The sequence below is a fragment of the Podarcis filfolensis genome, assembly GCF_964270895.1.
Source record: "Podarcis filfolensis genome assembly, chromosome: 12".
NCBI classification, from domain to species: Eukaryota; Metazoa; Chordata; class Lepidosauria; order Squamata; family Lacertidae; genus Podarcis; species Podarcis filfolensis.
Genome location: NC_139614.1, coordinates 21,040,534 through 21,067,829, shown reverse-complemented (window position 1 = coordinate 21,067,829; position 27,296 = coordinate 21,040,534). Strand labels below are relative to the sequence as shown.

The following is a 27,296-nucleotide window of genomic DNA, read 5'->3' as shown; positions in this document are numbered from 1 at the left end:
AAAAAAGCGAACGAAGTCACTCTCGCGATGTCTTGGAAACCAATCGTGGATCGAGTGCACCCTAGAGCAACACATGGACGGAAGATATGGAAAAAACCTATATCGGCTGCACGTGAGATCGAAGCACCCGGTTACTGTTTCCGCCTTCGAGAGCGGAGTGACGTCGCTCTGCCCCTCTGAGTCTCTATGGTGAAGCCCTTCTACGCTTTCATAAGAGCGGGAAAGCGAGTTCCGATACTGGGCCGGAAGTGCCTAAATCATAGCGGCGGACTTTGGCTTCCCGCCCCCTCTTCGCAAGATGCCGTTGTTGTGCCGGAGAGGAAGTGGCGGTGCGGGTGCCGGTTGCTCGTGACTGGGCCTGTTAAGCTGAGGCCTTCGCTAGGCCGGGCGACGCGTCCTGAGGAGTCTGCGGGGGGAGTAAGTCGCCTCCCTTCGCCCTTTTGGACCCCGCGAGAGGCGGGTGAGTCTGAAAAGGGACCCGCAGGAGTAATGAGGCGGTGGCAACCCGCGCCCTGTCACGCCGGAGCGAAGCCCCTTCAGGGCATAGCTGTCAACTTTTCACCTTTTTAAAGGGAAATTCCCTTATTCCGAATAGGATTCCTCGCAAGAAAAGGGAAAAGTTGACAGCTGTGCTTCAGGGACACTTTCACTGGGTTTTACTTAGGATGTGCTTATTATATCGCATTTATATCCCACCATTTTTTTTACTCGAGGAGCTCGAGGTGGCGTACATGAGTCTCCCCGCCCCATAATCACCCCCCACAACAACCCCGTGAGGTAGGACAGAGCGAGCGAGTGAATTGTTGGCCCAAGGTCACCCAGGAAGCTTGGTAGCCCATGAAGAGTGTATACCTGAAGGAGCGTCTCCACCCCCATCGTCCAGCCCAGACACTGAGGTCCAGCTCCGAGGACCTTCTGGCAGTTTCTCTTACTTCAGGAAGTGAAGTGACAGGGGCCCAGGCAGAGGGCCTTCTTGGTAGTGGCATCCGCCCTGTGGAACGCCTTCCCATGAGATGTCAAGGAGATAAACAACTACAGAACTTTTAGAAGACATCCGAAGGCAGCCCTGTATTGGGAAGTTTTTAATGTTTGTTGTTTTATTGTGTTTTCATATGTTTGGGAAGCCGCCCAGAATGGCTGGGGAAACCCAGTCAGATGGGCGGGGGTATAAATAGTAATAAATTTTCTGTTTGTCTGGAGGGACAATGGAAGACATCTGAAGGCAGTCCTGTATCGGGAAGCGTTTTTAAGTTTGTTGTCTCGCTGTGTTTTTATATTATGTTGGAAGCTGCCCAGAAGGTTTGCGGCAACCCAGTTGGATGGGTGGAGTATAAGCAATGCTTTTCTCCCCTAGGAAAATACAGTCATACCTTGGTTTGTGAACGTTCTAAAACGTTTTGGCTCCTGAACGCCGCAAACCCGGAAGTGACTGTTCTGGTTTGTGAACTATTTTCTGGAAGCCGAACGTCCAATAGGGCTTCAGTGGCTTCCTATTGGCTGCAGGAGCCACACATTGGTTTCCAGACGTTTTGGAAGTCAAACAGACTGCTGGAATGGATTCTGTTCAACTTCCAAGATATGACTGTCGGTGCCAGTACTCACCATGAAGTTGTTACAGTAAGTGCCACACTTTTTAACAACAACAAAGAGAGGTGCCGGTACTGCGTAACCTTGAGTACCCCCCTGAAAAAAAGCACTGAGTACAGTATAAGTAATAAATTATTGTTATTAGAATTTGGATCCTGGTCTCTCCCAGGTCCCGGACAGGCATTAACCACTACACTGCCACAGGCTCTTTCAGACAAAGCTTTCCTTTCCCCCTTCTCCCCCACACTGACACAAGAAGAACCCTGCTGTGTCAATCTGTAGGTCAATCCATCTGTTTGTTTGTTTGTTTGTTTGTTTGTTTGTTTGTTTACATGGTTTTTTTACCCCTTTCCTCCCATCCCCAATTTATCCTCACAACAACCCTGTGAGGTTGGCTAGGCAGAAAGATAGTTTATGAAGGGGATAGCTGAGTGGGGATTTGAACCTGGTTCTAAGTGCTCCATACTGGCTCTCCCATCTAGTCCATCATTCTTCTTGCCTCAGTAGCCAATCAGATCCTGAAGGCAATTGGTGCCCCGCTTCTGGCCACTCCTGCCGAAGCTGGTATTTATTGGCACTCTTTGTGGTTATTGCTGGGTTTTTCACATACCCCACTCCCTGTTCAAAAAGCACTTTGTGTTTGTAAAGTATGGCATTGTGAATAGCTTTTATTGTGTTTGCCTTCAGGAAAACTTTGAGGGATGAGTCAGTATTTGACGAAGAGCCTCTTTTATCTCCCTTAGTAAGAGTGATTTGTCCTCCAGGTGGGCTGTAAACTTAAAATTGGAACTGTAGGTTGGTTAAGTTTAAGTAGTTCTTGCCTACATTTCAGCCTGATGGCAGATCATTTTCAGTGTCTTGTCAGTCATAGTTGTTAATGAGCCATTTCAGGTGTCAAAATTAGTCCAAACATAAGAGATACATGAGTGCTGTGGTATCATTTCAGATAAGATGCATCTGTTCAGTTCAAAGTTTGGTGTTAAGGCTGCACTCATTCTCTCTCTCTCTCTCTCTCTCTCTCTCTCTCTCTCACACACACACACACACACACATACACACACACACACACACACACACACACACACTTGTGTGTGTATAAACTCAGGGATGTACTTCTGAGTAGACATACATAGGATTGGGCTGCAAAATAGCTTTGTGGAAAGTTGTAGCCTGAAAACTAAACTAACTGAGCACACCCAACATAGAATCAGAACATTATTATTTTTAAAAAATAGACACAGCTCACCTAGTCAGTTGTAGTTCTCAAATGCATCTGTACCAGAAAGGTTCTGACTGTCTCTGGAAAATGTTTAGGCTCTGATCATATCTTACCTTGACATCTGGCAGGTTTATTTTCCAATATATTTGTTTCCCATTATTTAAAATAGACCTCTCAAGTGACTTCATTTGGCAGACCCTCTCTTGCATCTTGTCACATTTTGATGCAAACAAGTAGGGCTTTGCAAAACTGAAAAATAGTACAAAAGATGGCTGTCTGCAACCAGAACACAGTCATTGAGATGTGTTACTTTAGCCTGCAATCCTGTAGAAATTTCTTTATGAGTAAGCGCCATTGAAATCAGTGGGGTCTATCCTGAGTAAAGATACTTAGTGTTGAGCAATATGTACACTACGTTCCCACAAGTGAAACAAATATTTTTCTATGTATGCATCCATAGTACATTGTTCATTTGCTTTCTCTGATGCCCAGGACAGATATAATGCTCACAATATGCTATCTATGGTTAGGAGATTTTTAGCATGCATTGGAATCATGAGTATCTTATCCCTCCTTTTGCATGGGTTTGCCCCCACTCTTCCTTTTTCAGACTCCATAATGCATCACTGTTCAAGATAACCATGCTCAGACCACAGTTGGTATAGTTGTAATGTTGCACCAAGGAAAGGAAGATTTATGCATGAGATGAAAGGAGGATGGTGAGGCAAGAAATATATGGATCCCAATCAGCTCCATTGTTGTAGTCATGATTTTGAGATTAACACCATTACATCAGTATTGAGCCTGAGCACAGATGTTGGATTATTCTTTGACAGTGCAATTCTATACATGTCTACATAGGAGTAAGTCAATGGAATTTAGAATTGCAGAATCCTAGAGTTGAAAGGGACCCTGATGATTATCTAGTCCAACCCCCTGCAATTCAGGAATATGCAGTTGTTCCTTGGGGATCAAACCTGTAACCTTGGTGTTATCAGCACCATACTCTAATCAACTGAGCAATCCTCTCAAGAAAATGTATATGGAACTGCAACCTGAATTACCTATTAGTTGACTCTAGTTTCACATATCGTAAAATCCAGGCAGAAGAATAGGATTCTGTTCAGCGTTTATCTTAGAAAATGAATACTGTTGTTTTATACGATCTACCAAGCATTCTTGCAAATGTATAGCAAGATTGTAATGATTTTAGCTAACTTGCGGAGCCAGTATCTTTTGTCCCTGCTTATTTAATTTAGCATCCACATGTGCCCAGAAATGCTGATAAATGTATATACATCCCCACCTGTGTTTGAATATATCTGTAACAAAGTGTTGTGAAAGCTGCCAGCATTCATGGGAGAGAGAGAGAGAGAGGAAAATGTGGGGGAGAACTGAACAGGTTTGTTTGTTTTATTAGCCAAATGTGTTGACATTATAAGAGAGCTCTGGAGATTTGATGACTTTAAGGAGTCAAGGAGTCAACTACTAAGCTATTCCCAATGACATAATGAGATTAATACATGTGTATATCAAAGTTCACAGGGATGGAGCTAAATCATACAGAAGAGAAACCTCATCTTGGTTCTTGAAGTGGTTCTAAACTACCTCCTTAATGTCATGGAAAGAAACATTTGGGATTTTGGGGGGGTATTGCTTCTTAAAGTCAGAGAGGTTAGCCACCAGCAGATGTCACTAGTAGACACAAAAGGTGTTGTACAGCATGTTGCAGCTGTAAAGGCCTATACAAACTATTGCTGTGCACGTAACACACTTAAAAATAGACAACAAAAAGAGTGGAATATTAAATGCAGTAGTTGTGTCTGTGTTATAAAGCTGTGAGTTGAAACACTATACAAATGTTGTGATCTTAAGCATGTTGGCTTTGCACTAAGTGCTATTGAACTTAGTGGAGCTTTTCTAAAAGTGAAGAGGATTGAGTCCTTAACATCTGAGGGCTCGTTTTCAGGGAGGCTGTGCCAAAAACACCATAAAAGAAGCTATAGCTGGTTTTTTGTTTCTTTGTTTTTTAGCATAATACAAGTTAGACAGTACACAACCTACTTAAGAGCTAGGACTATTTCCTAGTTCATACATTTATTACATTGTGTGTGCACTTATTAATTTTCTTGGAGTAGCTTCTGAGAAGACCCTTGGTTATTACATGGCCAGCAGATTGTCATCTGGTGACAACCCAGAAGTGGGCCTTCTTGGTGATAGCACTCATGAATGCCCTTCCCCAGATAATTTGCAAGGCAGAAATCATAATGACTTTTAAACAAATATTTAAAGGATCTTCACTGGCACAATTCAAAGTGTTGGTACTGACCTTTAAATCCCTAAACGGCCTTGGCTCAGGACACCTGAAGGAGCATCTCCACCCCTATCATTCAGTCTGGACACTGAGGTCGACTTCCAAGGGTTTTCTGGAGGTTCCCTCACAGTGGGAAGTAAAGTTACCGGGAACCAGGCAGAGGGCCTTCTTGGTGGTAGCACCCTCCCTGTGGAATACCTTCCCATCAGATGTCAAAGAACTACACAACTTTTAGAAGACATCTGAAGCCAGACCTGTTTAGGGAAGTTTTTAATGTTTGACATTTTATTATTTTTTGTATTTTGCTGGAAGCCGCCCAGAGTGGCTGGGGATGCCCAGCTAGATGGGTGGCGTAGAAATATATAGTAATACAGTGGTGCCTCGCAAGACGAAATTAATTCGTTCCGCGAGTCTTTTCGTCTTGCGCGGTTTTTCGTCTTGCGAAGCTCGGTCAGTCGCAACTGCACCTCTTCAAGCGGTTGTAAGAAAAAAGGAAACAAACTCGCAAGACGTTTTCGTCTTGCGAAGCAAGCCCATAGGGAAAATCGTCTTGCGAAGCAACTCAAAAAACGAAAAACTCTTTCGTCTTGCAAGTTTTTCGTCTTCCGAGGCATTCGTCTTGCGAGGTACCACTGTAGTAATAATTATGTATAATCTTTAAAAATGAAAAAGAAGAATTGAGTACTCCATTAGTACCTGTACTATGAATCCTCAAGGACTTGGTTTTTGTTTTAGTAAGAGGTGGAATACTGGCCTTGATTCATCTCCATGTGGTAGTTCTTGTGTGCTTCTCTATTGAATTAGCCTCATCTGCTCTAGTGGTGGCTCTGAAAACACACTGGATTTAGCATGCATCGCTCAGTGTTTTATGATGAAAGCATACATGCTAGATATGCATTTTCATGTGTGAAATCTTTGTGCCAAGAACCCAAATCCGAGCTATATGATGCTTCCTAAAATAACTCTTTGTACCAGTTGTGAGAACCTGGAGCCCAGATAATGCATTTACCCCCCCCCCCCCCAATTTCACAGCCCTCTGGGGGTTGTGGCACAGAGATGAAGAGAAAGATGGGGTTGCAGTGAAGGGCGCACTTAAAGTTATGTTAGCCTAAAATGTTCAGCTTAATGATTTTAAAAAACATGTAAATAAAAGGATAGTTGCCATTCAGGAGCCTCCATCTCCTCAGAAAGGGTGACATGAAGCAGTGGTTGCTAGCATTTAATTGGGTTTGCCTCTGTGTTCAAGAATATTCAGTGGTCTTACTCCCTGGCCTGTCCTCTCCCAGTTCTTGTGTTCCATTGCGCGCGCGTGCACACACACAGACACACACACACACACACACACACACACACACTGGCTTGTAGTACATCAACACATTCCCTAAAGGGCATTTGTTAACTTGGAGAGACACATATAGTAATGAGAAGAATCTTGTCTTCTGGTTAGGTGTCTTTGACTGAAGCAGCTGTAGTCTGAGAGAGAGATGTGTTTATGATGTGAGTGCCTGTTTCATGGAAAGTTTCTGTGATGTCAGCACTTGTCCAGGAATGAGCTCATTTCACTTAAATCACCAAGCCAGCAACATACTTTTTGTGATAGGTAACTCCTCTTTTAAATATTTGGAAAAGATGTTATTTTTTTCTCCTTAGAATTGTGCAGGTCTGCTGTTTGACACAATTGTCGATACGTGCTAATTGAACAAGTATTTTAGGAAACTGAAAAATCAAGCTTTCCAAAAAACTTAAAGAAAACTACAATTGTTAACTGTGCTGTGTTTTTTTAAATTGCAGGTGCTTATAAGACTAGAGAACACTATGGTCTGTGCTGCTGTTTTTGCTATTCCTCCGTTGCTGAGAAGTACTGCTGGAGTTCTTCCCATTTGTTCTTCTATCTTACATCTGAAACATGCGGCGCTATGTTATTGCACAGTAAATGGGTAAGATGTTTGTGTCCTCTAAATACTAAAATACATGTTGAGAGAAATGGAAATATCCCCATAATACATTTATTACATTTCTTTAAATTTATATGTCACTTTTAATTTCGAAAAGCCCCGAGGGGTTCGCAAATCACATTGTCATTTACATAGCATAGCAGAGCAAATTAAACCAAAAAAACATATTCACCCTTAAAACAGCAGCATATGGGAAACAATCCCATAGAGTCTTCTACAAGTCCATTTTTCCAGAACCTAATTGGTGACCACCTCGAGAAAGCTTGAAGGGATACATTTTTAACACTAAGTGAAACTGGAGTAAATATTATCACTGATGGACCTCCAGAGACTTGGTGTTTCACAGAGGATGCTGCAGCCAAGAAGGCCCTCAACTGAGTTGCCACCCCTTGGGGCTCGGCTGGCAGTGGCACCCCAGGAGGGTTTTCCTCCAGAGATCTCAGTGGCTGGGCTGGCACATGGCAGGAGATGAATATTTGGGTCATTTAGGGCTTTAAAAGCTCATGGCAACAAAACGGGCTTAAAAGTGAACAGGAAGGCAGTGCAGATTGTGGAGAATAGGTGTTACGGTGACTCTGAAATGGCATGCTGCTCAGTAATCGGTTGGCAGCCTTCGACACCAGTTGCCGTTTCCAAGCCATTTTCAAAGGCAGCCATGTGTAAAGCACATTGCTGTAATCCAGGCTTGAGGTTATCAGGGTGTGGATCACCGTAACAAGGTCCAGGAATGGCCGTAGCTGCTGAATCATCTGCAGCTCAAAAAAGTGTACAGTAGTACCTCGGGTTACATACGCTTCAGGTTACAGACTCTGCTAACCCAGAAATATTACCTCGGGTTAAGAACTTTGCTTCAGGATGAGAACAGAAATCGTGCTCTGGTGGTGCGGAGGCAGCTGGAGGCCCCATTAGCTAAAGTGGTGCTTCAGGTTAAGAACAGTTTCAGGTTAAGAATGGACCTCCGGAACGAATTAAGTACTTAACCTGAGGTACCACTGTATTTGGAACTTCAAAGATTGATCTCGGAGTATGCACTCGTGCTTCAGGCAACCCATAACAGTTTGTCCAACCACCTCCTAGATTCAGGAGCTGCCCACCAACAGTACCTCCTCCGTCTTGTCAGTTTATTGGCCCTCAGTCATCCCATTATTGTTTCCAGATACTCATTAAGTACTTGGAAACAAATCCCTGGATAAACTCTCCTATCATCTTCATACAGACGTTGAAGATTAGAAAATCTTATGGATGATAAGTCTATGAACCGTGATAACTAAATGGAAGCTCCATATTCAGAAGCTCTATACCAGGGGTCAGCAAACCTTTTCAGCAGGGGGCCGGTCCATTGTCCCTCAGAGCTTGTCGGGGGCCGGCATATTTTTTTTGGGGGGGGGAGATGAATGAATTCCTACGCCCCACAAATAACCCAGAGATGCATTTTAAATAAAAGCACACATTCTGCTCATGTAAAAACACCAGGCAGGCCCCACAAATAACCCAGAGATGCATTTTAAATAAAAGGACACATTCTACTCATGTAAAAACACGCTGATTCCCGGACCATCCGTGGGCTGGATTTAGAAGGTGACTGGGTTGGATCTGGCCCCCAGGCCTTAGTTTGCCTACCCATGCTCTATACCTCTGAATATTAGACCCTAGGCACAAAATGCCCACTGCCTATATATTTGTTGACTTCCAAAGGCATAATGATGATTACTGTTGGAAACAGTGCTGGATTTGACAGACTTTGTCTCTTCTGGCAGCTCAGTTCTGTTCTTGGCCTTAAGAGTTTTGCTCCTAGTGACTAGCGGCAACTGAATCCTAACTTTAAACAGGTCTTCAATGAGCTTTTTTATTTAAGCTATACAGTACAATAAAATTGGGTAATGACGGTCTTAATTTGTCTTTCATTCAAAGCAACATGAAATCAAAAAGAAAGCCAGATCATCTGGAGAGAACAGCACATGACTTTCGACAGGAGGTTGGTATCATACAGCTTGAAATCTACCATGTGCCAAAGAACTTGGATAAGTTTGGTTGAGACTTGGCCCTTCTGTTTAGGGAAGTTTTTAATATTTAATGCTGTATTATTTTTAACACTTGATTGGGAGCCGCCCAGAGTGGCTGGGGAAACTCAGCCAGATGGGCAGGGTATGTATAAATAAATAAATAAATAAATAAATAAATAAATAATTATTGTTATTATTATTATTCTCTGTGATTCTGTTTCGTTTATCATCTTTTTGTGATTATACGGCTTCAAGATGGCTTGTTTCTAACAAGCAGTAGTCAACATTAACACAGTTTGTCAGGTCAGACAAAACAACAAGCTGCGGTTAAGGAAAAACGGAAGCAAAAACTCCCAGACTCCTCATGACTGTGCTGGAGGAGTATGAAGGGAAATGAGGGACAGTCCTATTCTGCTTCTTAGCTCTAGCTCAAACCTGTTTCCCATAACAACTTTACATGCAGGATCTAGTCATGGCTATAATATTTTTGTCCGCAGATTAGGTCACAGGTTAATGTGAACAGGGTAAGGCTAGTCATTTCCTACCCTGGGGCTTCACTGGGGCTAGCATGAAAGCCGTAAATGATTTAACTAGCGTGACTGTTCTTTCGTTGCTGTTGTTTGACATTGTCTATTAAAGTTATAAAGAAAAAAGTGTGTTAGCTTTTAACTGGCAAGTGTCCTGTTGTTTTACTGGACAGTAGACATGTTCAAATATTTTTTTAGGGAGAAATTCATTTCCTGCCATGTGTTTCAAATTAAAATGTAGCTTGGTTACATTACATTTGTTAGACGCCAATCCTGCTGGATGGGAAATGACAGAGTCATAGCTGGAATTTGATGAGATTATGGTGTTGGTTTGGGTACGGTTTGGTTTTGTTTTTAAAATCTCTGTACTTTTGGACCTGCACGAGTCATCTGAAGAACCTGGCTTTTCAGAATATTAAAGTATCTGTAGTGAACACAATAATTCCAAATAGTAGTTTAGAGTGTGCAGGCTGTAAAAGTCAGGAAAACGCAGCAGATTTAAAGAATGATCTAGACTGAGGCCTTTGGAGAGCCCCATGGTATAGTGGTTAGTGTTTGACTAAGACTTGGGTTTAAAGCCCCATGCAGCCATGAAGCTTGCTGGCTGACCTTGGATCAGTCACTGGCCCAGTTTGCACACAAATTTAAACCATAGTTAGAAATAAAGTATGGTTTAATAAACACAGGTGCCTTGCTGCACTCCTTCTCCTGACTGTGTCACATGGGGGAAGAAACAAGGTGGAGTCAAGCAAACCTAGGCTTGTCAGGGCTTGTGGTTGGTGCAAGAGCCTGGGCTCAGACATTACAGTAGAAGAAGCCAGACTCTGGTTTGGTTAAGTGGCACAGTCAGGAGCAGCAACGGTGCAAAGCCCAATGGTTGGATGTTGCATGAAATTTAACATTTCTCAGCCTAAGCTACTTCATTGTGTTGCTATGAAGTTAAAATGGGAGAGGGGGCAGCTGCCCAGAACTTATTGGAGGAAGACAGAGGGCCTTCTAAGTAGTGGCGCCCGCCCTGTGGAACACCCTCCCATCAGATGTCAAGGAAATAAACAACTATCTGACATTTGGAAGACATCTGAAGGCAGCCCTGTCTAGGGAAGTTTTTAATCTTTGATGTTTTATCATGTTTTTAATATTCTGTGGGGAGCCACCCAGAGTCGCTCGGGAAACCCAGCCAGATGGGTGGGGTATAAATAATAAATTATTATTATTATTATAATAAATAAACTTAAAATAAATTCCCACTATTCCCAATTAGACCACCAACAAACTCGGTTTCCTATCCATAGAAGAACACAGTGATGCAGAGATCTTAAATTCATAGAGCCCCGGCCCCCCAAGTTTATGGGATTTAGCGAGAGAAAGGCATCAGAATGAAATTCCTAATCCTTGGGAATAAAAGAATTGCAAGGCTACACTCCTAAACGCTTGCTGGGAAATAAGCCCCACTGTACATAGTGAGATTTACTTCTGCATTAGCACGCTGAGGGTTGTTCTGTAGATGTTTGAGTCATTGTAGAACGGGGGGTAGGATTGAGACTCCTAGTTGTCTCATTTCAATATTGGTGATGGATGACTGGAGGAGGTTTCAGCACGTGGGATATTCTCACTATTGAAAATGTTGAGATGCTTTCTTGAAACAGTAGTGGTGGTATTGGTAACAGTGATTTTTGTCTTTTAGATCATTTCCAAAGCAGAAGTGTGTGGAATCACCAGCGAATCTGAAACAGTTAAACGGCTCCGTCTGGTAGTCACAGATAAAGAATTTACTTTTAAAGCAGGACAATGGTAAAGTTCCTTCTTCTGGATTTATTAAACAAGAGGGGAAACTTTTGAGGGCAAGCCTAATTTTTCAAGACATTTTTGCAAATTTATCCAAGCAATCAGCTTCTGTATTCACAGAGACATGGGCTTTTCCTCTTCTCGGCTTTCTATGAAACAGCTGGTAAAAGTGGTTTGGGAATTTGTCCAAATTTTATCTCCATGGAAAACATGCCCCTGCTCATCAAATAGAATAAACCTCAATTATAACTCTTTTTGCATCGCCCCAATTTGTCGCTTTGTGCTACATTTTTTCCTGAGAGAGCTGTATCTTAAGAATTCCAAAAGCGCACTCCACATATAAATCTCCTGGGCGACAGAGTGCTTTCTGTGCGTGTTGCAAATGATTTTAGTTAATATCGCCACGTGTTGCAGGAGAAACCGCTTTTGAAGACTTTCAAAAGCAGGTTGCATTACAGCATGTGGGAAGCCACTGCTCAAAGAATGAGAAAGTCAGCAGCTTCACAGGGAATGCCCTGTGCATGCCTCATAGAATCATAGAGTTGGAAGGCACCCAAGGGTCATCTAGTCCAACCTCCCGCAATGCAAGAATCTCGGCTAAAGCACCCATGACAGTGGCCATCCAACCTCTGCTTAAAATCCTCCAAGGAAGGAGAGTCCACCACCTCTCGTGGGAGCCTGTTACACTTCTGAACAGCTCTTACTGTCAGAAAGTTTTTCCGAATATTTAGTCCAAATCTCATTTCTTGTAACTTGAATTCGTTGGTTCCTCAAGAGCAGGAGAAAACAAGCATGTTACCTTTTCCATGTGACAGCCCTTAAGCTAGTTGAAGGTTGCTATCATATCTCCTCTCAGTCTCCTCTTTTCCAGGCTAAACATACCCAGCTCCTTCAAGTGCTCCTCATAAGACTTAGTTTCCAGACCCTTGATCATCTTGGTTGCCCTCCTCTGTACATGTTCCAGCTTGTCAACATCCTTTTTAAATTGTGGTGCCCAGAGTCGGACACAGTATTCCAGGTGTGGTCTGACCAAGAGCTCTTTGGATCCTGGGAACAGCTGGATCTAAAGATATGCTTCTGCACAGGGTTTTACACACACTGCACACTAGAGCATCGCACAAGAGAAGTGAAGCTGAATCCAAATACATTAGTCCACATTTATAAGAACTTCCAAAACTTCATGTTGACGTGGAAGCATACGAACCATCCTGGACTCTTACTGTAGTTTTGTGCAAGCTGTTTTGAAAAATCTTGTTAGAAAAGGACTAATGATTATTTTCCTTCTGCTCCCATTTCCTCGGATCCAATTCACAATTTTGGTCTCCTTATTGAACAGTGCACATTAGAATTAGTTGTTCGGGGTGTATTGTGCGATGCTTTCAGGATCTTTGAGTTTTTTTCTCTGGACAATTCATTCATAGTCTGAATTGGATTCTGTGCTTGTCAGGTTGGGGAGTTCCTGCCCTCCCAGCCCCCCTTTTTTCTTTATTTTTGTTGCTTCATCTGGTGAACAGGTTTCATAGGAATCAAACTTTATCTGATAGGATGCTAATAGCATGAGCAACTAGTTCAGTGTTAATTTTGCAGCCTTTTACATTTAGAACAAGAAAACAAGATGTTGATTGCAATAATTCATGTTTGTGGAGCAATTTGCAGCAGCCTTTGCACATGTGCACAGATGCATACTAAATTTGTGCTTGCTGGTTCTTGGAAAAACATTTACCCTTCAAAAATGTTTTGGTAATTATCATACTGAAAACTGAATTCTGTAATTATAATTACTTTTTTCATTATCTTCCTTTTAAAGTATTCTAATTCTGTTTGGCATGCTAACTTTCTGCCAGTGCAGCCCATAAGTATGATTGTGTTCTAATGAGAGATACTAAGAACTAGGCCACGAGAGAAAAGGTTAATCGGCCTACTTTTGTAATGAAGTGGCAGGGTTTCTCTTCGTAATGCAAACATGCACAACTCCTTTGCATAATATAAAAGTCACATAGCCACTTCCAAGGAGCTAGTATTTTGTTCAAGATATGCCTACTTCGAAGATATGTCTAGCATCACAGATGCAGCTTGCCAGAATCTGCATAGCAGTATTTCTTAGATTGTTGCATGCTTCAGTCTCTCTTGAGTAGTAGTCTAGGGAGATATATAGTGAAAGATACTATTCTTATTTTGCTTTAAACTTTCCAGCCTACTTATTATAAAACTGCACTGCTGTTTGACTTAACAACTGTTACCTTCTTAAGCAGCTTTGTAAATAAGCCTGCAAAGTTTACGGGCCCAGAAACATGTTTATTAGTCTGCCTGGGGGGCTAACAGATGATGCTTGCTGCATTTCTATGGAAGAAGAGCTTCCCTTCACTGGAAGCCCACGTGGTTTCCATACTGGGTGTAGAGGAGGCACAAAGCACTCCATCCCTCTTCTGCTAGCCCACTTACTCACTTGCATGCAGTTCCTTGTCACCTATGGCGAGTAGGTGAATGATTAAACACAGGGCTGCCATAAAGATTGAAGAAGCAATATGAATGTTGGTGTTTCATAGAATCATAGAACTGCAGAGTTGGAAGGGACCAAATGAGTCATTAGTCCAACCCCCTGCAATGCAGGAATATTTTGCCCAGTGTGGGGTTTTGTTCTTCAAGTCTTTCCTGAATGGATTTTATAATCCACAAAGAAAAACCGGAAGATGGGATATCTTGTGGCATGGTGGGTAGGTGGGCGGCATCTTCCTAATAGCCTTGGCACCAAACTAAGACTGCAGCCTGATCCAAACTCAAGTTGCCGTTATACAAATCTATGGTGCAACCGCCTTTGGAATACTGTGTGCATTTTTGGTCACCTCTCCTCAAAAAGGATATTGTAGACTTGGAAAAGGTTCAGAAAAGATAAGCCCAAATGATCAAGAGGATGGAGCAAGGAAAGGTTGCAGCGCCTGGGCCTTTTGAGTTTAGAGAAAAGGTAAGTAAGTGTTGACACGATAAAATATCCATATGGTTAAGTTCAAGTAGATAAATAGGTACCACTCTGGCGGGAAGGTAAACGGCATTTCCATGCGCTGCTCTGGTTCACCAGAAGCGGCTTAGTCATGCTGGCCACATGACCCAGAAGCTGTACGCCGGCTTCCTCGGCCAGTAAAGCAAGATGAGTGCCACAACCCCAGAGTCGGCCACGACTGGACCTAATGGTCAGGGGTCCCTTTACCTTTACCTTTAAAGGACCCCTGGACAGTTAAGTCCAGTCAAAGGCAACCTTGGAGTTGCAGTGCTCATCTTGCTTTCAGGCCAAGGGACCCGGCGTTTGTCTGCAGACAGCTTTCTGGGCTACGTGGCCAGCATGACTAAACTGCTTCTGGCACAACGGAACACCGTGAGGAAAACCAGAGCGCATGGAAACACTGTTTACCTTCCCGCCACAGCGGTACCTATTTATCTACTTGTACCCGCATGCTTTCGAACTGCTAGGTTGGCAGAATCTGGGACAGAGCAACTGGAGCTCACCCCATCATGGGGATTCGAACCGCCAACCTTCTGATCGGCAAGCCCAAGAGACTCAGTGGTCACCTGCGTCCCTTCATATGATTATGTATGGGTGACATAGAGAAAGTGGATAGAGATGGGTTTTGCTCTCATAACACTGGAACTCATTAACAGCCAATGAAGCTGAATATTGGAAGATTCAGGACATGTAAAAGAAAGCCCTTCTTCACACGGTGCATAGTTGAACACTGGAACTCACTCCCACAGGAGGAAGTGATGGCCCACCAACTTGCAAAGCTTTAAAAGAAATTCTCAGAGGATCAGGCTATCAGTGGCTCCGCTTAGCCTTCAGGGCCAGAGGCAATAATGCCTCTGAGTACCAGTCGCCAGAAACCCAATGAGGGGAGAGCGCTCTTGTGCTTGGATCTTGCTTGCAGGTTTCTTGCAGGCATTGGGGAGAAAGTCCATTCATATTGATTTTCTCACCATGCAATCATCTGCATGCGTAAGTCCCATGGTTGTCAGTGACGTTTACTCCCAGAAGCATGCACAGGATTGCAGCCTTAAGTATCCAAGCACATAAGGATCGGATCACACAAAGTAGCCGTAGTCCTTGCCAATTTGCCGGCTTTAAAATGTAGAGGTTCTCGGGTGCCCTGAAAGATTTTACAAAATCCCAGCGTTAACCTCTATGCTTGGGTAATACACAGCTTCATGTAAATAAAGGGAGGAGCCCAACTCCATTCAAGTTAAGGGGAACCTTGTGGTTGACTTTCATGAAAAATTGTGCAACTGTTTGCCCCGGACGCAGAGGTTGACACAGAAATGCGTTTCTGCACATAGATTCTGTTTTAAAGGCTGTGCAACAGGCTGTGCGTAGAGCAGGGAAAGCAGATACCAATCATGAAATGCACGTGGGGGGGGGACATTTGAAAGGAAAGCGATTTTTAATGGTCCTTGGGAGGCGTTCCAGCATATATTATGAGGAACCACTTTCCTCCCCTCCTAATCAGGTTTCTGTTCATCTTGGGTTGATAGCCTGTTTTATATAGCACTTGTTAGGTTTAATTATGAATAAATGCATATAAATATCATTTATGTGCATGCAATTATATACAATATCTATAGCTTTCTGTGTGGGATATGTTACAAGCTCTTGCTGGTATCTGTAATTAGTGAAGAGCTTCCGTGATACAGTCTAGCAGGTTAACTGTTAGGGAATTTGCTTAAGCTTGATACTGTTTCACAGTCAACTTACACTGCAGTATCTTAATAAGACTAAATGGGTCTTGCTTCCTCTGTTTAGCACTGTCGTAGGCAAACACAGGGTTTGATGCACAGGGTAAGAGCCTCTTGAAGCAAGATTCTGGAGCATCTAGGTGGGCAGGTGCTTTTCAGCAACCTCAGTTTGGTCATTGTCATATTTTAAATAGGCTCTCATTCTCCCAAGGCTGCTTTAATGGTCCGATTTGGCTATTTAAAGTTAACTATGGATTAATGTGAGTGAGGAATGTGCACTGTGATGGTCCTTCTCTCCTGCTGCACTGCTCATAAAACAAGCCAGAGTCTGGTTTGTTGTGCTGTCTAAACCCGGATTCATGGTTTGTTTGGGAGAAACAAGCCTGGCTTTGCATGGCAACGACAAGACAGACTCTGATTTGTTTTCTCTACGGTGCAGCAAGAGCATTTGAGTAGTGTGTACCACCAGGCTGGTAGTTGAAATTAAACCATGGTTTGTTTAAAACTATGGTTTAATGTAATGTGCGAACCATGCCATTGTAACACCACTGCGGTTCTGTACAATAGAACCGGTCTTAAATCTTTTATAGATCATTTTGGTGGCTTTGTTGCTTTACAATGCTGAGGTATATTCATAGGGGTTTAAACATGCAGTTATTTTCTTTTTAACTTAACATTTGGTACTTCAAAATGTGTATTGCTTCTTTAGTTATACCAGCAAACTGGTGCCCTTTACTGCATTTTCTTTCATCTCAGTGGGTTATTCATTTTTACTGGTACTAATTGCTACAAGGTCCCTCTCACACATAAGTACAACCTTCCACGAGTAGGACCTCAGAGGGTTTTAAAAAATATTATTTTATATAATAGTTACCCAAAGTATGCACATATACACACTCTAATGGAGGAGATTTCTTAAAATGAGATTGTGGATTAGCTAGTGAAAATAAGCTCTCTAGCTCCTGCCTTTATGGAATTGGTAAAGTGTCAACGGGCAAATTTGCACAAGAGCAGCTTTGAGGCATTCCAGTGATAATTGGGAAGAGTATTTGTCCTCACAGAGGGGATGGGGGTTGTCGTTTTTAATGAAGTACTAGCTTTTGAACAAAACCCAAGCAAGTAGGGCACTAAATACAGTCACAGGTTTAAACACCCTGCCCAACTTGTACTAAATTAAACTGTTCAAACACATAGTGTTAACATTTAGCAGGTGAATTATTTTGCCACTAGAGGGTGCTATAATGCAGCTTGGAAAGTATCATTTATAAAGGGTCTTTTTTTGACCTCAAGGTAACTAGACTTCATAATCCGTGAACTCCTGTATGTAAAAAAAAATTAACATTCAAAGCTCCCCGCTCCTCCTAGATGCTGGTTTGGAAAAATAATTGAGTAGTGTTGATTTTGGCAACATGGTGAAAAATTCGCCTTTTGAACTTAACTCATCCGGAATGGTTGATCATGATGTGGAAGCAGACTTCTGTAGCTGAATGAACGTAGTAGTGTCAACTTGACTTTACAGAGTAAAATGCATACCACACTTGGGTCTGTACACACCCGTCTCCTTGGGAGATCGCCAGAAGGCTAAAAGATGGGGTGTTAATACAATCTGTGCTACATCAATAAGTTCCTTTCAATTATACATCACTACAGAAGCAATCAGCCATTCTATCTGGCTGCACCTGAGGGGCAGGTAATACTGCAAGGTCCATTAGGTTGGCTTGGCTGGGACCAACTACCATTCGCCTCCTCCCTCCATTGATGAAACTGTCAGCTCCAGCGGCCCTCCCTTCTGATCATTATTATTATGTGGCATTTTGTAAACTGGAACCAGAAAACAAATAATGTGTAGGATACATTCCAAACTTGTGCTAATAAATAAAACTACATTACAAAGTTGAAGAGATAGCAAACTGGAACTTTAGTTTTAAATGGAGGATAAAAAAGAAATTTGCTTTAGAAGACACTGAGTGGAGGACTTTTTTTTCTTGAATCTGTTTTTTCTCACAGGGTAGACTTCTTTATACCTGGAGTTGCTGTAGTTGGTGGATTCTCAATATGTTCAAGTCCTGGTCTGCTGCAGCAAGAGGGAGTTTTGGAACTAGCAGTGAAGCGAACCACACACCCTCCTGCTCATTGGGTTCACACTCAGGTATTTATAAGCTACTTAGTGCTGTTAGTTGTCCTCATTTTTTAGTGTTGTTTTAAAAATTATTCCACTGTTTCAACTGTTATAACTCCCCTTGAGATCTTCAGGTGAATGACACTGTACAACAATCTTTTAATAGTCTGCCCAGACTAGTATTCAAGTCAAATTTCATTTCAGTTTTGTACCTCCTTGTCACAGGCTGCGGTGGGAGCTTAAAGTTCTCCTACAAAGGTTTCTCCTCCTTCAAAGGATAGGTGTAGTTTCTCTGCAAAAGCATTTCCTTTTCCTTGAATTGAAAGCTTTACCTTTTTAACGCAACCCAGTTTTCAAAACTAAATTTATGCAATTGCACACACAGTTCTCCTTCCTCTGTGCGTCTGGTCCAGTATGCTGGGAGTGAGGAGCCTTGGGACTGGTTTGTGAAATAGCCACCTTTAGCTTTTGTTAAAGCAAATTGGCAGGTGACCAGGCACACAGACGTGACATAGATTTGCAAATAGTAAAAGTGCAATTCTGAAGGGGAAAAAATTGGGAGAGAGAGAGTTTGGGTTTGATATCCCGCTTTATCACTACCCAAAGGAGTCTCAAAGCGGCTAACATTCTCCTTTCCCTTCCTCCCCAACAACAAACACTCTGTGAGGTGAGTGAGGCTGAGAGATTTCAAAGAAGTGTGACTGGCCCAAGGTCACCCAGCAGCTGCATGTGGAGAGGCGGAGACGCGAACCCGGTTCACCAGATTACGAGACTACCGCTCTTAACCACTACACCGCACTGGCTTGGGACATTTGCCAGGAGAAAGGGCAGATATAGGCTTCTGACCTGTATATAAGCTTGTATCTGTTTTATCTGCTGCAGCATGGAAATACCAGAAAGTAAAGTGACTGGTGTCAAGACATGTGGACTCCTGTCAAACACAAGTCTCTTTAACAGAGCAAATACACAGGTCTGCTGTGGTGATCTGGAGCTACACTTAACTGTGGTTATGTTTGTTTAGTTATATCATACTTGAAACATCTCTGGGCCGCTAATCGGGGCAAGCAAGGCATCTTTCATAAAAGCACGCTTCAAGAGAATGTCATTTTTTTTATTTGGGGGCTTTTGTGCTGTTGGGAGTCAAGAGAAATATGCTTCTCTCTCGCTGACATTGTATTTGTTGACTAACATTTCAGTGTAAAATCAATGCCGTCTGATCACTTGAGCAAAAAGCATCCCCGAGTGGGCCCTAATCCATCCGGTACCATGTGACCATAAAAAGTGCTCCTACTGTTCTTAAATAGGTTAGTTTCATGCGCCATTGGAGTTTCAATAAAATAACTCACTTTGAAAGATGTTCTGGAGAAGTATAGAGCCAGTGTTACTGGACCACACATGCTAATACAAATCCTTGTGGAGATTTCCTATTGATTTCCCTGTTGCTCATTAGGGACCTCTCAGAACCTAACTTCATAATTATCTGCCTCTGAGGCATCTCTTAGGAGTTTTCCTTCCTTCCTTCCTTTCCCTACTTTAATTTTTTAAATTAAATTCATAGTGGCACAGCACTGAAAGCAGTTAAAGGCATTAGCTAGTTCTGGGGGGAGCATGTCAAGACACTGGGATTAATGGTGATCTAGAATTGCTGATTATTATTCAAGGTTTTTTATTATTAAAAAAAATCTATGTTGTATCAATTTTTAGCTTTTAAACTGGGCATCTGTATCCCTAAAATGAACACTGTCATCTGAAGAGATTGCAAGCCTATGTCTTTTAACAAAAATGTGGAATGATTATAGAGCCAATGCAACTAATCTTAGATATTTCCATTGCATATGATTCTGTGGTACGTTTTTCTTAAATTATGTAGTGAATTGTGAGATCTAAACAATAAGTGGTTTTGAATCTCTTAGTAGCAGTAAGGCATCTATATATCATCTATATCTATCTATCTATCATCTATATATCTATCGTTTTATTATGCTTTTTATTGTTAACTCTTTGGGATATTTAAATTTTTTTTAAGGGGTATGTACTGTGCATTTGAAAATAGCTATAAAAAGAGTGGCTGGACTGGTTTAAAAATCATTGAATGGTAGACAAGGCCTAGTTTGCATGTCTAATGGGCTCGTGTCTTAATCTGAGCAAATTTTATTGTGTATGCAGACAAATATATAACTATAAATTTCAGAGTACTTTTTTAATGCAAGATGTAGAAGGACACAGTACTGTTCAGTTTTATTCCCCTTTCTGTGTGCAAGTAGAACATGTTTAGCCTCACTGATTCTCTGGGAGTGTTTCCACTTCTGATGTTTTATTAGGTGGGGAACCTTGGCATCTGAACCCCTGTGTGCAGAGTTTCAGTCATGCAACAGGGCTTTTCTCCCCGCCCCCATATGCAGTTTCCAGAATCCCTGAAAACGCATGGGGGCTTTGCAGAATGGTGTGGGTTGCAGAAGAGGTGGAAATTTATTTGCTGATGCAGGGGACAGTTCCCCAATTTCTGCTTCCACTTGTGCTATGCCTATTGAATCCCAACCAACTACTTCAGTGCTTGAGTCCAACATGACAATATTAAATTTTCTTTTGACTTCTCCCACTTTCAGTAGTTAGAAAATGTTAACTTTTTAAACAAGATGTTCAACAAATTTTTGGCCATATCTTTAAAAACAACTTTCATATAGTTCATCTGCCCCCCCATGAGGTCATTCCACATAGTGCTTACTTAAAGACGTGACCCAAGTTGACCTGAGCTGTGTCAGTCCAGATTTTACTCTGCATAATTTGATTTTCCCTGGAAAGGGTGTGTGCACTTTTTTATCCCAAATCCACTCCTGTGTGTCTGTGACTGGTAACCCTTTTTGGCTACCATGTCACCATAACAGCTGCAAAGATTGATTGATATGATTGTAAGCTAAACACTGAAATGAATGCAGGCTTGCTTGTTACATTTTTTTGGAGAGCACGGACAGCATTTCCTTTTAAAAACCCATTACCACTGCAGAATAATTTCTTCCCACTCTCTAACATTCCTCTTGGGAGCATTCATCTAAAAATACAGCTGCTCAACTCCTGGGACTTTCGAATCCCTTCCTTGCGGTCCCATGTTCTCTGAACATCACACTCCTTTGTTTTAAGCCAGTATCGTGGAATCGGAGGAAGAATGTAACCATATATCGTTATCACTTGGAGCAATCTGCCAAATGACATTCTTAACTTTGGAGAATGTGTGTATTAGAATAATCTAACTTTTTCTTCAACCGGGAGGCATGTAGGAGTGGCTTTTCGGATACTGCCCTGTCTGATTTACTTTCAAGCCCTTAAATCTCTCTCTCTCTCTCTCTCTCTCTCTCTCTCTCTCTCTCTCTCTCTCCTCCCTTAGTGTACACTTGGCTCAGAGGTGGCCTTGCGAGTGGGAGGCAACTTCTTCTTTGATCCTCAACCTGCCGATGCCCCTGCAAACCTCGTGCTTGTAGCTGGCGGAGTTGGAATTAACCCCTTATTTTCTATACTGCTCCATGTCGCAGACCTTCAAAGAACTCGAGAGAACAAAGGATCTGGCTACAAAATGGGAACGGCAAATCTGTTCTATTGTGCAAAAAACACTCACGAGCTGCTCTTTAGGGTAGGTTGCATTATATAATGGTGATGGTGATGAGCATTTGTACCCTGCTGTTCAGCCAAAAGGCTCCCAGAGCAGCTTGCAATCAATTAAAACAAGATAGCCCCTACCTGCAGGCTTACAAACTAAAAAAAAGCAAACAAAAAACAGCACACAAGGGAAAGGGACAGGGACAGGGAGGAAAGAGAGGGACATGCATAACACACAAAAATATATATCCATCATTTGCTTTACCCCAGAGTTTGCTTGGGTTAGCTCTGAGACTGATTGGGTAGAGATGAGCAGAGAGAGGGGCATCCTTTGCTGAGGTAGCTGGTCTCGGTCTCTGCTGCCTACTCCTCTCCTCCCTTGGCAGAAGCGGTTAGTCTGCCACTCCTCAGTCAACGCAGCTGTCAGGGAACTGCCATCGGCTCAGAGGCCAGAAATAGAAGGGCAGTTGTGTTACAGGGAGCCTCCGAAAACCTTGTGAAGCAGTTCCTCTTCCGGGGAGGAGGCGCAAGGACCAGAGGATACTGGTGGGAGCCTTAACACCGCTCCTGGGCAAGCCGGACAGGAGGGAAACCTCGCCCATCCTGTGCAGTAGTCTAAGGCGCAAAGAGGGAAGGAGAAGGTTGGGGGTAACAAAACTTATGTTGGGGGAGGTCCAAAAGATGACCACTCCTGGATTCTGCTGGCGATTGAGCCAGACATGAGCTTTGGGGCTCTTCACTGTAAATAGGTAAAGGTACCCCTGTCCGTACGGGCCAGTCTTGACAGACTCTAGGGTTGTGCGCTCATCTCACTCTAGAGGCCGGGAGCCAGCGCTGTCCGCAGACACTTCTGGGTCACGTGGCCAGCGTGACGAAGCTGCTCCGGCGAACCGGCACCAGAGCAGCACACGGAAACGCCGTTTACCTTCCCGCTAGTAAGCGGTCCCTATTTATCTACTTGCACCCGGGGGTGCTTTCGAACTGCTAGGTTGGCAGGCACTGGGACCGAGCAACGGGAGCGCACCCTGCCGCGGGGATTCGAACCGCCGACCATGCGATCGGCATGTCCTAGGCGCTGAGGTTTTACCCACAGCGCCACCCGCGTCCCTCAGTGTAAATAGTTTGCACCAAAATAAAGCCTGTAAAAGACAGGTTGGAGTCCTGCCTGGTTACTCTCGAGTAACCGCAACAGCCATCTGACAGCAGCCATTGGAGTATGAAGGCCAGACAAGGGAGGCCACTCCAGACACGAGCTGCTGCTGCTGCTCCTCCTCCTCCTCTAGCTGCCCTTCAGACCTTCGCTCCAGAGGCAGTGGCCTGTGGAGACGTTGAACAGAGTCTGGGAGGGGCATTTCTTTCCCACTGGGCATGAGAAGTCATGTTCTCCTGCCAAGGTTTCCATCTTCCTTTTTCATCCCTGCTGCCAGGTCACATGTACGTGTTTCCTCCCTCCGCATCTGCAACTGCGCTAAGGAGGAGAAACGTTCACGAGAGTGGGGCAGAAAAAGAGTGGCCGTCTCCCAAAAGCTTATTTGTATGTTTGACGGCATTGTAGGAAGTATTCCCCAGCTCTCTTGGGCTGGGAGATGAGAAAGTTCCATTATCCTTTGCTTGAACAGAGTACTGTGTTCTTACACTCGTCTTCAAATCTGTGGGGTTGGGACTAAGCATCTGCTTTGATTTATTGGGCTGTGGCTTGAGCAAATATCATTCGCATTCCAGAAACATATCCTTGGTTTGACGAACACATTTCCTGGAAGAATCACATGCAGTTTCCATGTTACCAAGCAGAGTTCACCAATCTGTGAAAATCTTCAGCCTTACATCAAGGGTATGTACTGTACATTAAAAGTATTTACTGCATTGTGAGTTAGCATTAAGGGGACATAACTCAATTTGATTCTCTGGCTGCCTTTTCATGTACATAATTCTGATCCGAGACTTAATAAGGAGTCTCTGTAATCCCTGTTGTATTTCCTCAAAAGTAATTCCCACTGTTGTCAATGGGCTTTCTCCCAGGCAAGTTTACATGGGATTGCAACCTAAGTGAGAATATCATACACAAAGTTGGACAGCTTCTCTGCTACATTCAGTGATCTTGTGTCTCCTAATTCTCATTTACCATTTTTTCCCTACAACTTTATATTTTTCTTGGTAGTAATTAACTTGATCTTGTTTCACCTTATGTGACAGCTCAAAAATTTTGGCTTCTTCCTGGGGTTTACTATTAAGGAGAACAGACCTTTGTCTTAAACAATAAATCTACTAAAAATTGCAGTAAATTTGTTGTAAACTGCCCCACATAGCTGAAACAGACCTAGTTGTTGAATAATGGTGGTTTCTTCTTTTGAGTTATTAAATAGCTTCATAATTTCCCTTATTTCTTGTGTTCTGTATTAGAAGGAAGAATATCTGCAGATGATCTAGAAAAACATGTCTCCACGGATACTTTGTGGTATATCTGTGGTCCACCTGCAATGATTGAATCCATCTCCAAAGTGCTAGCAAACCTTGGTGTGACTCAAGATAAAATTTTCTTTGAAAAGTGGTGGTAGCACACAGCAGTTCTTCAGTGGAAATTAAAAAGAAAGAAAATGAAACGCGCACGCGCACACACACACACATATATATATATACATATACTATAATATATACACACTGATGAATGCTGAGAGTTTGCAAAAAATGTTCTTTTCCCTTTGCCCCAATGAGATCTTTATCTATGAAATTATGTTAACTTATTATAAACCTGGCCAGCCTATCTTTACAAAATGTACTGTGTTTATTTTTTTATCATGACAAACTGGTGTGTGAGAGAGTGAACCTCTAAAAATAAATAATATATTTCCTTACACATTTTCTGAACTTTTAATTATAACTATAATGTTTGGGACAAGATGGGACAGACGTGGGCTGAAGGCCAAGGGGAGACTCAGGCATATTGAGAGAGAACTGCACACGGGTAAGATCTACCTCTGACAGAGGGCTTTGTATTCCCACCCCCTTCTTTTTTCTTTCCCTTTTTCTTTTCTTTTTTTAAACGTTTATTTACTTTTTTTTAATTGTATCATATGCTGAAAAGTTTCAATAATATAAGTTTTCAGTTTGTTTCATCTCTTGACTGCTGAAGAGACAAGCCCGCTGTCTGCTTTAAAAATGGCTTGTCTTCTCAGCAGCATTGAAATAAGCAAAACTTTAGCTGCCCATTCTAGGTATTGCATGCTGCTTCTTCAGTGACCTCTTAAAGCCATGGCTTTAACTCATGGGGGGTTATTACAAGCAGCACAGGGGGTAGCGGTGAAAATACAGCTGCTGTGCGCTTGTGTATGCCAACAGTGTGTGAAGTACAACTCATGGAATCGAGCGTACTCAGATCCCGGATTCTGAGCTCATGAAATAGCTATTCTTGTGAAAAGTCTTCAGCAGTGTACCATCATAATGGAGAAGAACATAAGAAAACCCATTACTTGGAAGGAAAATCCATTGATTTATGTGGGATTTGCTTCCAGCTGAGGTGTTCAGGACTAAGTAATCTGGGTAAACAGGTCTGTATGCTAAGCTCCCTAGGACTATCGTATCCTTATGACTCTATATAAACCAAGGGGAAAGCAGCTAATTTAAAGGCTGCTGTGTCACTTCATATGCATGGTAATTAGGAACTAATTATGTAAAATGCCTTGAAGCTACCAAAGGAGTTAAACTGATACCATGATTTGGATTACAATGCTTAAGCATAAGCCTAATTACCTTGATGAATTTTCTGTTTCCTCCGTGTAGAATTCTGTATGTCAGCATACTACCTTTCCATGAAATGGAAGGGAACTTCTGCCTGCTGCCTGCTGTTCAGCTTTGGTGGAAAGGGGACTTTTTAAAACAGAGTTACAATCTCTGTTTGTTGGCTTTTGCTGCTTTGACAGCCTCCTGTAGCCCATCCGGCATTCAGTTGCCCCTTCACAGACACCGTGCCAGGAGCTCTCCCCAGCCAACACATTATCAGCATGAGTTCGAAGTGGCCTACCTTACTCTTGCATTACACTAAAAGAGCAGCCCTGGTCATTTGACTAGTGAGTTTGCCTGGTGTGTACCGCCTCAACAAAGGAGGTAGGCTCACTAGTGCCCATTTGCGCTTCATATATTTAGATTGAATGCCTAGAGGCTTATTCTCTTATGGAACTCCCTGTCACAAGGTTTCATAGCCACTAGCTTAAATGACTTCAAAAGGGTATTCAGAAAATTTACAGATGATCTATCTGTGGTTATTAGTCATAATAACTTCCAGATTTGGAGAGTCATATGTCATTGTATACCATTATATACCCACCTCTGGACTTTACTGAGGCTTTTGTTTGGCCAGTAGGGGAAACTGGATTTGATGGACCTTTGGTCTAATTTGTTGGGTGGTCTTATTTTTTATACATTCGGTTACAAAATGTTAGTGGTCTTTCTTGGTGTAGCTAGTTCTTGTTAAGTGCTGGAAACTGATTATTTATCCCATTTAGTTTGAAAATGTTAGAGATTCTGTGAGCGCAGACTACTAAACTTACATTTGTTTGTAATGTCAGATTTTAATATTTTTAAAAGTCCATCTGCTGTGTCCTGATTTTCTTCCTTATGTTACTCCTGTTAATCGCTTGTGTTTCTTCAAGTCATTTGGAATGACTAATATACTTATTGTAGGTGAAATGAATGAGATGCCAACTGGTCAGAGCAATTCACACAGTATGATTATCACAGATAGTCCCACATAAGCCTTCTATAAATGATGACTTCAGAAAGGGAGAAGTGGACTTTTGGCATGGATTGTGGCAGCTGCTAAAGTATTAAATCGTTAAGAAATCTGACTACTGTATATCTTTATGGTATAAACATCTCTGGAATTTAGTTATTGCTGGGAAAAAATGACACCCAAGTTACGGGTCTCTAAGGAACAGGAAGATCCTGATAATTTCTATTCATTATGGTGGGTTTTTATTTAATATAGCTTAGTTTCAGGTTTACAGATATCTCTCTCCCTGTGTCACCTAAATAAATATGGCTGTCATGATTTTAGATGGTTATTATTTAATATGTTTAGGTTTTGTATACCCTGCCTTTAGTTGGCTATATTATTGAATTTTTGTTACTGTTTAGTTGTCAATATGGTTTCATAATAACTAATTTTAAAACAGGGTGGGTGCAAGCACAATTGAGACATCTTCTGGACATGTTTTGTGTAGCATGTCCAGCACTGCGAACACAGCCAAGGAATTGTTCTGTAGCGATGGGTGTCTGATCAGAACCTTCTGCCCCAAACAAAAAAGGAATCTACACATTAGCTGCATGCAAGCCTTGTCTGGGCGCTTTGCTTAATATCACAGACGTGTTCCATTCTTTAATGTTGACCAGTCAGTCTGACCAACTTGCAGGAACTCCTGGGAAGGAGGCCGTACATTGTGCCAAATTCTTTTGAGTATTGTGGTTGTTTCAGTTCTCTAGAG

At 42.4% G+C, this 27,296-nt stretch overlaps 1 protein-coding gene across 3 annotated transcripts; it reads left to right on the top strand.

Moving 5' to 3' along the window:
• The first annotated feature begins 37 nt into the window (after positions 1 to 37).
• OXNAD1 (oxidoreductase NAD binding domain containing 1) lies at positions 38 to 26,660 on the top strand. 3 transcript variants are annotated; one of them, XM_083578174.1, is made up of 9 exons: positions 270 to 460; positions 717 to 1,060; positions 6,912 to 7,057; positions 8,987 to 9,050; positions 11,290 to 11,396; positions 18,117 to 18,258; positions 21,611 to 21,853; positions 23,542 to 23,650; positions 24,220 to 26,660. In XM_083578174.1, exons 3-9 carry the CDS (start codon positions 6,936 to 6,938, stop codon positions 24,372 to 24,374), a joined length of 942 nt encoding a protein of 313 aa, XP_083434300.1. In that variant the 5' UTR covers positions 270 to 460; positions 717 to 1,060; positions 6,912 to 6,935; the 3' UTR covers positions 24,375 to 26,660. The 3 variants fall into 3 exon arrangements, with proteins under 3 accessions (XP_083434298.1, XP_083434299.1, XP_083434300.1); XM_083578172.1 differs by lacking the exon at positions 717 to 1,060 and having other exon boundaries at positions 38 to 417; XM_083578173.1 differs by lacking the exon at positions 717 to 1,060 and having other exon boundaries at positions 240 to 460.
• Positions 26,661 to 27,296: the final 636 nt, after the last annotated feature.

What these genes read in the sequence shown, in the direction of transcription:
- OXNAD1 (XM_083578172.1), top strand. Translation starts at nt 187, where the DNA reads ATGGTGAAGCCCTTCTACGCTTTCATAAGAGCGGGAAAGCGAGTTCCG. An exon ending in TGTTATTGCACAGTAAATGG is followed by an intron (nt 7,058 to 8,986) that starts GTAAGATGTTTG and finishes TTTCATTCAAAG; the next exon opens with CAACATGAAATCAAAAAGAA. An exon ending in CTCACGAGCTGCTCTTTAGG is followed by an intron (nt 21,854 to 23,541) that starts GTAGGTTGCATT and finishes TTCGCATTCCAG; the next exon opens with AAACATATCCTTGGTTTGAC.